General features: G+C 39.0%; 1 protein-coding gene across 1 annotated transcript; it reads left to right on the forward strand.

Annotated features, from left to right (window-relative positions):
• Nucleotides 1-1,013: 1,013 nt before the first annotated feature.
• LOC111318825 (uncharacterized) lies at nucleotides 1,014-9,572 on the forward strand. The gene is made up of 8 exons (XM_088748631.1): nucleotides 1,014-1,162; nucleotides 1,440-1,550; nucleotides 1,678-1,797; nucleotides 2,009-2,099; nucleotides 3,795-4,169; nucleotides 5,580-5,714; nucleotides 6,263-6,496; nucleotides 8,686-9,572. Exons 4-8 carry the CDS (start codon nucleotides 2,012-2,014, stop codon nucleotides 9,024-9,026), a joined length of 1,173 nt encoding a protein of 390 aa, XP_088604757.1. The 5' UTR covers nucleotides 1,014-1,162; nucleotides 1,440-1,550; nucleotides 1,678-1,797; nucleotides 2,009-2,011; the 3' UTR covers nucleotides 9,027-9,572.
• Nucleotides 9,573-11,376: the final 1,804 nt, after the last annotated feature.

Below are 11,376 nucleotides of genomic sequence, written 5' to 3' on the forward strand. Positions count from 1 at the left end.
CAGGGTTGAAAATAATGACCGTCTGTACATACATATATATCTTATGTGATTCCCGATGGGAAAAGTTTGAAGACATTAGAAATAACTTGTTTGTTCAAACTGGGGCGGAATTGTTGAATCATTAGCCCCTCGACGATCCCACGCTTGTGAAATGTTTCTGCTGTGGAGAGAACACGCTAAGTGGAAGAATGTGATGGATTTTCCCGCAAGTGTTTCGCAGGTTCAGAGGTTTGAGCAGGATTTGAATGCTCAATCGACCACTTCCTCGATACTGCCTTTAGTTAGAACAACAAGTTTAATTGCAGCGTCTTTAAGAAACCGGGAAAACTACCAACATATTGGAAATCTGAGGTCCCTACTAAATGGAAAAGGAATAGCATCACTGGCGTACTCCATAGAGCGAAACGCATCTCTACCGATTCTGACAGGGACATACAAACTCTTGAAACATCTTTTGTCAATGCAGGTTATCCCAGGCGTTTTGTTTCGCATACAATCAACGAATTTCTAAACGACTCAATGCAAGATGACAACATCATTCCGAATTTTCTCTTCGAAGACCGAAAGAAAGTTTTTATCAAGCTTTCTTTTTGCGGTAAAAACGAGAGATTCGGTAAGACGTTTGTTACAAAACTCAACGAGTTCATTAATTTTAATTTCATCTTTGTAGTCCTGTGGCAAAGAAGGCAAATTGAAAGCCTTAAAAATACTCACAGATCCAAAGTTGTTTTACAATGGAGATTGTCCTTGTGGCGTTAATTATATTGGCGAAACTGTGAGAAATTTAACAGTACGTATTTCGGAGCATTCAAATCCTGCTCACACCTCTGAACCTACAAAAAACTTGCGAGAAAATCCATCACATTCTTCCACTTGGCGGGTTCTCTCCTCAGCAGAAACATTCCACAAGCGTAGGATCGTCGAGGGGCTAATGATCCAACAATTCCACCCCAGTTTGAACAAACAAGTTATTTCTTATGTCTCCAAACTTTTCCCATCGAGAATCACATAAGATATATATGTATGTACATCTGATCACCAAAGAAGTGGAAAGGAACACGACGCTGCGTTGATCTGGACAGAAGATGTAACCAAGGACTCGTTCAAGGCTTGTTTGCGGGAGCTACAAAACTTTGACGGCAAGCATCAGGACATTTATGTGGTATGTGATGTGCTTTATCTCTGTTGAAAAATAGATGAAGCTCTGATATTAGGGTTATTTTCTCAAGGCTCACCAAGGTATCGGCTTTCCTCAGTAACACGCTTGAATCTTTGCATTTGTACTCAAATTAGATTAGAATTCTCTTAGTTTCATTCCATTACAATTTTATTCATTCAATTTTAAGATCTTTTACTGTGTGAAATCATTTTAACTCATTGAATTTGCGTTATGGTACTCACTAGAAGCAAGTGTTGTTTTTTGCACTGGTTCTTTACAGACCTGGTTTGCATTTGCTAAGTTGCACAAGCCACTCTTCACTGAGCATGGCTCTGTAAACTTTCCAAATACGAATCCACCAACAGATGAAGACAACAACGCTTACTGCGAGGTAAGTGTACAGCGTAAGTCTGAGTCGAGCCCTGCGATTATAGAAAATTAGAGTAATTAATGATGATGCTCAAGGAAACAGTTATTCAAGAATTTCCTTCAGTATCTGTTTTTCATCTTACTGACAGCTTGTACACTTTACACGAAGTTACAATACGACGCCATCTGTCCAAATATCAGCCAATCACAGCACAACAGCGAGTGGAAACTTGGCACCAGCTCATAATGGCATTTCTACTTGGATTGAGGTAAAAAGCATGTTACGGTAGACTTTAAAAGAATCGGCTTGAAAACGGATGCTTGATTATCAAAAATCATCCAAAAGAAACTCTCAGCTTGTACCCTTTTTATTTTTTCCCGCTTTCAATATCGTTGCGAAAAATGTTGTAGAGGACAATAACTCGACAGAGAGGGAAATGTAGAATTCATTTAAATAATAAACTTCGAATTTTTTTGCAGAATATGAATGTGTCTGGATTCAGAATCTGTGTTAAGGAACTTTACGGGACCAGATATGATCCTGTGTCAGTGAGTTATGCGGTCCTTACAGGTCGGTATGCAACTAAACTTTGCGGGTTAGATTTCATCAATATTTAGACGGAGGAGACTGTGACGAATCCGCGCCACAAAGGTGGGTGCCCCCTAACACAAACAAAACACAGAACATAAACGAGCCCGAGAACACACGCCACAATACAACTAAACGTAGGCCTAGAGATATTTATTATGCTAATACAACAATAAAGCGACTAACAATAACGATAGTCCAATGATCTAATTAATTTACAGGAATACGCTAACTTAAACTACAGTACACTAAAAACTATTTACAAGATTATTACTATTAAGATAAAGAAAAGGTTTTTTTTTTTTAGTTCAGTTCGGTTGGGTTTCCCTACGCCCCGCGTCCGTGTTCCTCTCCTGTCCACAAATCACCACGCTCCACCAACAAACGACTGACAAACCAAATTCACAATTCACAAACCGAACTCACGTTTAACCCAGCTAAACGTAGAAGTTTCCAACCTCACGTAATTCGGTCTTCGCTCAGATCTTTCTTGACTCAGTTGTCTTCACTGGCTTACTGTCTAACAGAAGATAATCTTCTCCTTTTCCTTCAAGTTCTGCGCTTTAATTTCTTCGGCCAGCTTCTCGGCACACATGTGCTCCCCGACAAATGGATCCTTTGTCGTGTAAAGGAACGGTTTTGCTGAATGACTCTTCAGTGATTAAAACGTGCTCTGATCCGAACGAGTCTTGGTAACTTTCAAACCTTCACCGCCGGTGACCTTCTCTCAAAAACAAAACCACCCCGTACCAAACCACCCAAATCCTTAAATACACATGGACGCAAGGTGCCCGAAAAGAATGAAGAAAACTATTTGATATACACAATAAAGGTTAATTACACAACAGTTTACACAAGTGAAGAATAAAAATTACGTAACAGATACAAATAATCACGAACTACACTGATCCTAAGAGAATAAAAAAAATAATTTACATTTAATAAATAAATTCCTAACACTTCCATGACAGAGACGCAGATCATTTAGTAAGCTTTGTCACATATGAATACATATATCGTATTAGACCTTTTGCTGTCGAGTATCGTTGAGTATTTTTTACGAGTTGTGCCGTATTTTGAAGAGCCCTACCGCCTCGTCAAAATACAAATAACTAGTAAAAATTCTCAGCGATAGGACACGACAAAACGTCTAATAAGTTATTTATCGTACAACACGCCAAATTGGGTTCTGTCCTCGTGTACCGGTTCACAAGAGCCAATACAAAAGACCAAGCAATACATAATAGCTAACCGATAACTCCTAAACAAAGAAAGAACAATGGTAATTCCCTTATAAACCGGTACACCAGGACAGAACCCCAAATTGTTATTTCAGTGCGGGCGAACTTCGCGGATATTTATTTACGGGGAGTGCGTGACAGAAGTATGTGAAGCGGAACGGAATTGGCGCGTTGTGTTTTTTGGATAAATATTCGCCAGCCATTCCGACTCTTCGTCGCTAGAAAAATCATTTAAATTGTCCGCCATTTTTTTTTAACTTGAATCCAATTCCTCGCTTGCTCGATGCGAGAAAACCTGTCTAACCGGTTCTCCGGAGTACAAATACCGTGTGACATTTGTACTCGTTTTGGGCGTTATTTCTACTCTGCGGAGTGTAGGTGGATAATAAATTTCTGTTACTCTTTCCAAGATTAAATCACGCACATTTAATTCCAGACATCTGCAATCCCGGATGGAGCTACTTCAATGGATTCTGTTACTACACAAGTGATACCTGTGCAAACTGGACCACAGCTGTAACAAAATGTAGACAAGAAAACTCAGTCCTTGTTGATGTCAACAACAATGAAGAAAATGTTTACATTCAACATCGCCATAATGGAGATAAATCCTGGTTGGGTTTGAATGACAGATCAACAGAGGGTGACTTTACTTGGGCGGATCGTGGACATGGAAACTTTACAGCCTGGGCCAAAAATCAGCCAAATAACTTCAAAGAAGAAGATTGTGTGCACGCACTTGGTGTGAAATACAGCTATGAGTGGAACGACGTGCAGTGTAGTGGTTGTCATCAGTTTACTTGTAAAAAAGGTGAGTCAAACATATTGAATGAAGTTTTTAAGGTGTCATTTTCATGAGCAAACACAGCTGATGTTTTACAATGGCTAGTTTGGTGCTAATAATGATCCAGTTATGTCTGGCCTTATCCTGGTTTTGGACACGTCAAGCAACTTGTAACATTCTTTACCTTCCGCACAAGATGTCAGTGCATCACATATGTCCTTGCATTTTGCCACGTTTCTTTGCAGGACAGTTCACTGATAACAATTCTTACTTTTTGATGGAGAGTTACTGAGAAAGCTGGGTATCTCGCTTAAGGATACGGTAGACCTTCGCGAGCGAAATTTTGAAAACATATTTTTTATTACACTCCAAACAAAGCATTACTATTTCAACTACAGTTTAAAAATGTATATATATTTTAAGATATTGAAATGCACTCAAGTTGTTCACGGAAACATTTTTTCGAACTGAATTCTTTTAGCCGCCAAAGTGGGAAAAGTCAATTGTATTGTGACAACACATGACTCCCGTGACATTTTTTTGCGGCAGAACATACGGGGTAGTAGTAGTCGCATAAACATCTTCGCTTGTCAGTTTCACGTGTATATCGTAGCAGTTAGTGAAATAATGAGTAGAGTTACACGTAGAAAGGAAAAAAAGCCCCTGGGTTAAAGCTTGGAATTCTTACTTTTTGATGGTGAGCCACGGAGAAACCTGGGTATCTCGCTTAAGGATACAGTAGACCTTCGCGAGCCAAATTTTGACAACATCTTTTTTTTATTACACTCCAAACAAAGCATTACTATTTCAACTACAGTTTCAAAAAATATATATTTTAAGATATTGAAATGCACTCAAGTTGTTCACGAAAACATTTTTTCGAACTGAATTCTTTTAGCCGCCAAAGTAAAAAAGGAAAAAAGCCCCTGGGTTAAAGCTGGAAAGCACATTTCATAACCCTTCCATTGATATATAGTTTATGGTGGTTACGCTTTAAATAGCGCGGTAACAATTTTTTTCGCGAAAAACACCTGCGAAGGTCTACCGTATCCTTAACCATGTCAAAGAACACAATAAATCTAGTGTGAGACTCAAAATTGACCCTCTTGTTCCGAGGTCCAGCTGTACAGTCAGATGTTTTTGTGTAATAGTTATCGGGGTGGACTGGTGACTCGTCTGGTGTGAGACTCAGAATGGACCACTGTGCTGTAGTTTTAGGAACCACCAGTCTATCAGGAAAACTGACTACAGAACTTTCTGAGGTCTTTTAAGGGGGGGTGGGAGGCATGGATATGAGCGATACTCCTAATCGGTTCAGGTTACGGAAATACGCTTCGTCAGTATTATGGGTAATTAAGTGCGAGGGGCCTTACTTAACCGTTTCTGTTTCTTTGGTGTTTAAAGAGTGTTCACTGCTCCATTTTATTCCATTACTAGACTTACATGAATGCCAAAATGGTCTGAATTATTGTCACAAGCTGGCCACGTGTACAAATGAACGTGGCTCGTACAAGTGTAAGTGTAAAGCTGGATACGTTGGAGATGGATTTGACTGTTATCACAGCTATGCAGGTGAGATGTGTTGAAAAACAGCTTTAAATGCATTTTTATAGCCCTTTACACCCAAAAAAATTTAGGAATGGAAGTATGTTAAGTTTACAAGAAACTGTCGGTAAAGCAGGGAAGTGAAAGTTTGGTGTTCCTACCTCGAGATTTTAACCGAACTCTGGCTTTCTTTTCAAACTTTGATAGGAAAAGAACTGATTTCAAAATGTCTTCTGAGCCTTTTATCTGTCTCAAAAAATAATTATGGAAGATTGTTTTTCATTTTGTTTTTGAATACGTGAAAAGTGTATTCTGTACGTGACAACTGAGTTCAAATTCTTCTCATTTCCTATTGTACTGATTAACATAACGCTTCGCAGAAGTGGACAAGTTTCCTGTCTCAGGAGCCTCAGTAGTTTATGCTCTGCGTCACCAACGATTTCTCTAATGTTCAGTTGTTTGCTTTTGTTGTGTCAGTGTTCCATATCTTCTTTACACAATAACATGTAAAAATGTTATGGCAATGAAAAAATTTGGGTGTCAACGGTGAAATAATACTTATTTCCTGTTTTAAGGCCTGGGTTATTCGGCAATATTGGCAAACGATGACAATTACCTTGGATCCCTGAGAGGTTGGTTAAGCCCTGTTGTGCAGAGCCAGTCCTCTTACTGGAAGCGCTGCTGGAGAGCATCAGTGGATGGTTGGGCTGCCTCTACCTTCCACTCATTGTGTGACAGCAAAGGGCCAACAGTGACCATTGTCCGTGTGGGAAAATACATATTTGGTGGATACAACAGCTTATCATGGAGTAAGTGCATAACCTATGGAATTTGCTAGCCTTTTCTCCTCGCTTAAATTAAAATCTACAAGCGCATCTGGTTTCTAGCTTGAAAAAAAACAAACAAACAAACAAACAATCACTCAAACAAAACAAAACAAAACAGTACAATGGGGTCCATGGCATATTAGATCAGGAATACTGAACTGTGTCTTATAACAGTGTCTCAGAGGTAATAAACACTAATCATGCCGTTATTTACGAGTGCCTTTTAAGTTCACGTTTTCAACGAGCATCTATTTCTGCATAATTGTGAAAAACAAATTACCGCCAGATGAATTATTTGCGAATGTTTTACTGCAATTAGGTCAATGAGTCAAGAAATATGGTTTGAAAATAAACGAGCACCGCCATCGAATAAACGCCGCCCATGACTACAGGCGCTAAATATAAACGCTAAAAATTTAATAAACGGCGTTAATCGGGCAAATGAGATATTTAGAATGATATTGATGATGACTCGTGGCCTAACATGATATCCTTTGCACACGATAATATAGAATAAAATTCTCTAAATTATATTAGCGTCTCTGAAAATTTGAAATACAGATGTGAAGCGATGATTGGTTTAAACGAAGCATAATTTCGTAAAAGCAAGTTATCGATTGCACAATGCATGATTGCTGACGGAGTTCATCATACAAATCCACGGTCAATCGCTTCTGCCTTGAATTCTCATTCTCCTTCGGGACGGATTTTAGCTGAAAAAAAAAATATCATTTGTAGCTCATACTCCATTGTCAATTGATGGTCACTGTGGATTGTTCCAATTGAATAAAATTCGCGAAGCGGTTGTCCATAAGCAGGACAAGGCTTTTGAGTGTAGCTTGAATTCAGTTATTTCATCACAAAGTTAAATAATCTGTCTATGCGCACAGGGAGGTTTCCTTGGACATGTAAATGTTCTAAAGTGACAGCTTTATTCATATCAGGAACAAACCCAACAAATTATCGCCCTATTTCAATTTTACGCTCTTTCAGCAAGATCTTAGAGAATGTAATCCTCTCAGCTGTACGAATACATTGATTCAAATAATTTACTTTCAAACAAGCAATTTGATTTTCGTTGTAAGCGTTTAACAGCCACTGCATTCTGTGGCTTTGCCGATGAAGTCTTGTTAAACTTGGAAAAAGGGAACATTCGTGTTGCTGTATTTCTGGATCTTACAAAGGCGTTCGATACAGTCGATCATGGGATCTTGATGTCCAAATCGTCTCCCCGGTCTCTGCAGTGGTTTTCTTAGTATTTAAGTAATCGGAGTTGGCAAACCTCTTGTGAAAATAAACTATCCGAAGCCCTTCCCGTTACTTTTGGGGCTCCACAAGGGAGCATCTTGGCACCGTCATTGTTCCTTGTGTATGTTAACGAGCTACCTGCTGCTATTAAACACCCCAAGGTATCATTATATGCTGACAAAACCGTTCTTTTACTGCTTCGCAAAAAAACCTCGCGAGCTAGAGAGAAAATTGAATGCAGACTTCAACAACGTAGCATTGTGGCTAAAAGCGAACAAACTTACCTTGAACCTTTCTAAGACCAAATCCCGGTTGATTGGAAGCAATAGAATTTTATTTCATATTTCCTCATCGTCTCTATCTACTTTTGATTGTGAGTTTGACAGCGTAAATAGGTCTAAGTATTGAGGAGTTATGTTGTCCTCAGACTTCATGTAGTCAGATCATGTAGAGTATGTAATTTCTAAAGTTAATCAACGGCTCGTTCCTGAACAGACCACTTTATTCGTCAGCTACTTATGCCCTCGTAACTTTAAAGTGGCTCAACCTTCAACAACGTAGATTTTATCATCGCTATATATCAGTAGGGTTATAAGTGTATTAATGGCCTCATGGATCACTCATTGGAGCCACTAGCCAACAGGGATGTTCATAATTACAACACAAGAAAAAGGATTATACTTAGACTAACCCTTGCAACCAAAAATTGGGGTAAACAGAGTGTGTTATCACTCACCGAAAGATTAGAACAACCTAGATAAAGTCATTAGAAATGCCGCTGCACCTGCACCAATCTAAGTTCGGACCTTTCTGGAAACCACAGTGACGTGATGAAAGTTTCCTAATCAAAGATTATAAGTGTTTGCTCCCTTAAAAGGAAACGACAGTTGAATAACATTTTGAATTATTTACTTATCATTCAGCTTCTAGTTGTGAATGGCAGTACACTTCGAGCGCCTTTTTGTTCTCATTGGTTAACAAGCCAGGCTGGGGACCAGTGAAACTGACCCAACAAGGGCAGTATAGTTTCCATGGGAGCCATTCCATATACAGTTGTTCTAGCTATGGACCCACATTTGGTGGAGGACACGATATTTACATTTCCGACTACGCCTCATCCAACACAAATTCTTACTCAAATCTTGGATGCACCTACAGTCCACCATCTGGCCACAGTTATGGCAGCTCCTTCGCCCAATCATTCCTGGCAGGAAGTTACACCTTTCAACCTGATGAGGTTGAAGTGTTTTACGAAACCACTTAACACAGACCTGTTGAATCAAGTTTCATAAAAAATTCGAACAGGATTTAGAAAACTAAAAACGTTAATTAATTATTTTGAATGCTTGTTACGTAAATTAGACTTATGATAAACAGCGTGAAAAGTTACACAAGTAATAAAATATCTCAAAAAAAGTTCCTATGAAAGGGTTTGTAGTCCACCTCAGGGGAGGACATCCATCACACAGTAATCTCGTGCGTGAGAAATTAACGTCTCCTACCCCTAACCCTGTAGGACACGGGACCTCCATTTATTCGTCCCTATCCGAGAAGACTAGAATATGTATATCTTATTAGACGTTTTGTTGTGTAGTATCGCTGAGTATTTTTACGAGTTGCAATACTACACAACAAAACGTCTAATAAGTGATTTATTATCCAACACGCCAAACTGTTGTTTCAGCGGGTGAATTTCGCGGATATTCATTTACGGGGAGTGCGTGACAGAAGTATGCGAAGCGGAACGGAATTGGCGCGTTGTTGTGTTGTTGTTTCTATTTTATTCATTAAATGAAGAAATTTTCTGGTCGCCAACCTGTTTTTCTTCGTTCGATTCATCAAATGAACTTGGATCTATATTTCCCAGCCATTCAGACTCTTCGACGTCGGAACTATGATTCAAGTTGTCCGCCACTTTTTTTATTTTTTTAGTAACTACAATCCAGTCCTTCGCTTGCGCGATGCGAGAAAACTTGTTTAACCGGTACTACAATAGACGAGTACAAATACGTGTGATATTTGTACTCGTCCATGGCGTTATTCGTACTCGTCTAGGTGTAGGTCGATAATAACTAACCATTACTCGATGTTACAGAAAGGTAGCATATTCTTCTCAATTATTTTAAGACCTTGAGTGTTAGTCCGGCCGGGGCTTGAACCCTCGACCTCCCGCACAACAGTCCAGCGCTCTATTCATTGAGCTAACTATTCTGTTGCACTAGTTCGCAATGACAGGCGTGGCTTTCGAAAAGTTTTAAGTTTTCAATTTCCTTTACTTTTTTCCACTAGTTGAAACAAAATACATATTGAGATTCGACGATTAATGTTCACTTTCGAACGTGTATTCACTAGCATTGTCCCAGGCTATACTTGCGGTTGTATCCCTGGTTTTTTTGCCGCATCTGATAAGAACCAGCTGGTTTTATGATCTCTTCAACTCTTCTCCCAGCTTTACAGTCACAGCAATTTTAGGGATTTTTTGAGCACAGTACAGAGGTGTTTAACTGGGAGCAACGAATCCTTCAATACAACAGTTTGAGTGTGTACAGCCAAGGAAAAATAAGAAATACCGCAAAGTCGAACCTTCTTACCTCCACTTCATTTTTTGTTGGTTCGTTGCAGCGAATTTAAATGCCATTTTATCGATTTTTTATCTTCGGATACCAACGAAACCGCTGGAGTGAGTCTCGGTAGCTAACTATGCCTGCGAAATTGGTATGATTATTATTTTCGGAACTACCTGCAAAACAGTTCTATCCAGAACGTTCATTTCTTTGTACGGGGAGAAAGCAGTGGAGGTAAACCACCCAGGGGCTTTACCTTCTGTAAGATTCTCAAGACCTTCCTTGACCTGTAATTAGTCTGGGATCAAATTCCAAAGCTGTTAGTACCTAAAGAAACTGTTGCCTGTTCTTGGCAGGCATGTGAAACGAGGCATTTAAAACACATCTAACTACGGCCGCCGTTTTATTCGATAGCATATTTAATCCATATTTCTTTGTTTTATAATGCATTTTTTTCAAATAAATAAACCACTAATTTTTTAGGCTAATTGTTGAGCTCCAGCTTTTCTCATTGTCCATAACATGTTACGAACGGATCGAAGAAGGTGCCATTTTCAGTGTATTGGTCCACTCAGGTTCGCTAATCTTTAATCGAAGACACTAAGACTGGCCTGGTTTATCATTATACGAGGCTCTGGAGGCTCTGGAGGCTCTTATCGTGGAGGAAAGTCCTTTAAGAAATGAAAAAACTTGGTTTAATTTCTTCCTCATGGAAGGAATATTTCGTAGATATCACCACTACAGTTTATAATCAAGTTAGAGTGATTTTTCTATTTTTATGCATATTCTCCATACTGTTCTCTATATATATCTATCCTGACAAGGGGAATTTGTATAGCGATCAAGAACTTCTTAATTGGGGATCATTTCCTCTATTCCTGTGACCTTATCGTTTCAGGGCCGAGTGATATTGAACACCAACAGATGAAGGAAACAATGCTTACTGTGAGTTTGCTCTTCGTTGATCTTCTGAAAATATGCATGTTTGATTCAAAATTGCGATGATAGAAAATAAACGAAATTTTAAAAAAAGTTAAGGAAAATACAAAT

Source organism: Stylophora pistillata, chromosome 2 (assembly GCF_964205215.1).
Source record: "Stylophora pistillata chromosome 2, jaStyPist1.2, whole genome shotgun sequence".
NCBI classification, from domain to species: Eukaryota; Metazoa; Cnidaria; class Anthozoa; order Scleractinia; family Pocilloporidae; genus Stylophora; species Stylophora pistillata.

Bases quoted from the DNA above. Each gene is read 5' to 3' on its own strand.
- LOC111318825 (XM_088748631.1), top strand. From the start codon at position 2,012: ATGAATGTGTCTGGATTCAGAATCTGTGTTAAGGAACTTTACGGGACC. The intron at 4,170-5,579 runs GTGAGTCAAACA...TTCCATTACTAG, and splicing joins TCAGTTTACTTGTAAAAAAG to ACTTACATGAATGCCAAAAT. The intron at 6,497-8,685 runs GTAAGTGCATAA...CTTATCATTCAG, and splicing joins ATACAACAGCTTATCATGGA to CTTCTAGTTGTGAATGGCAG.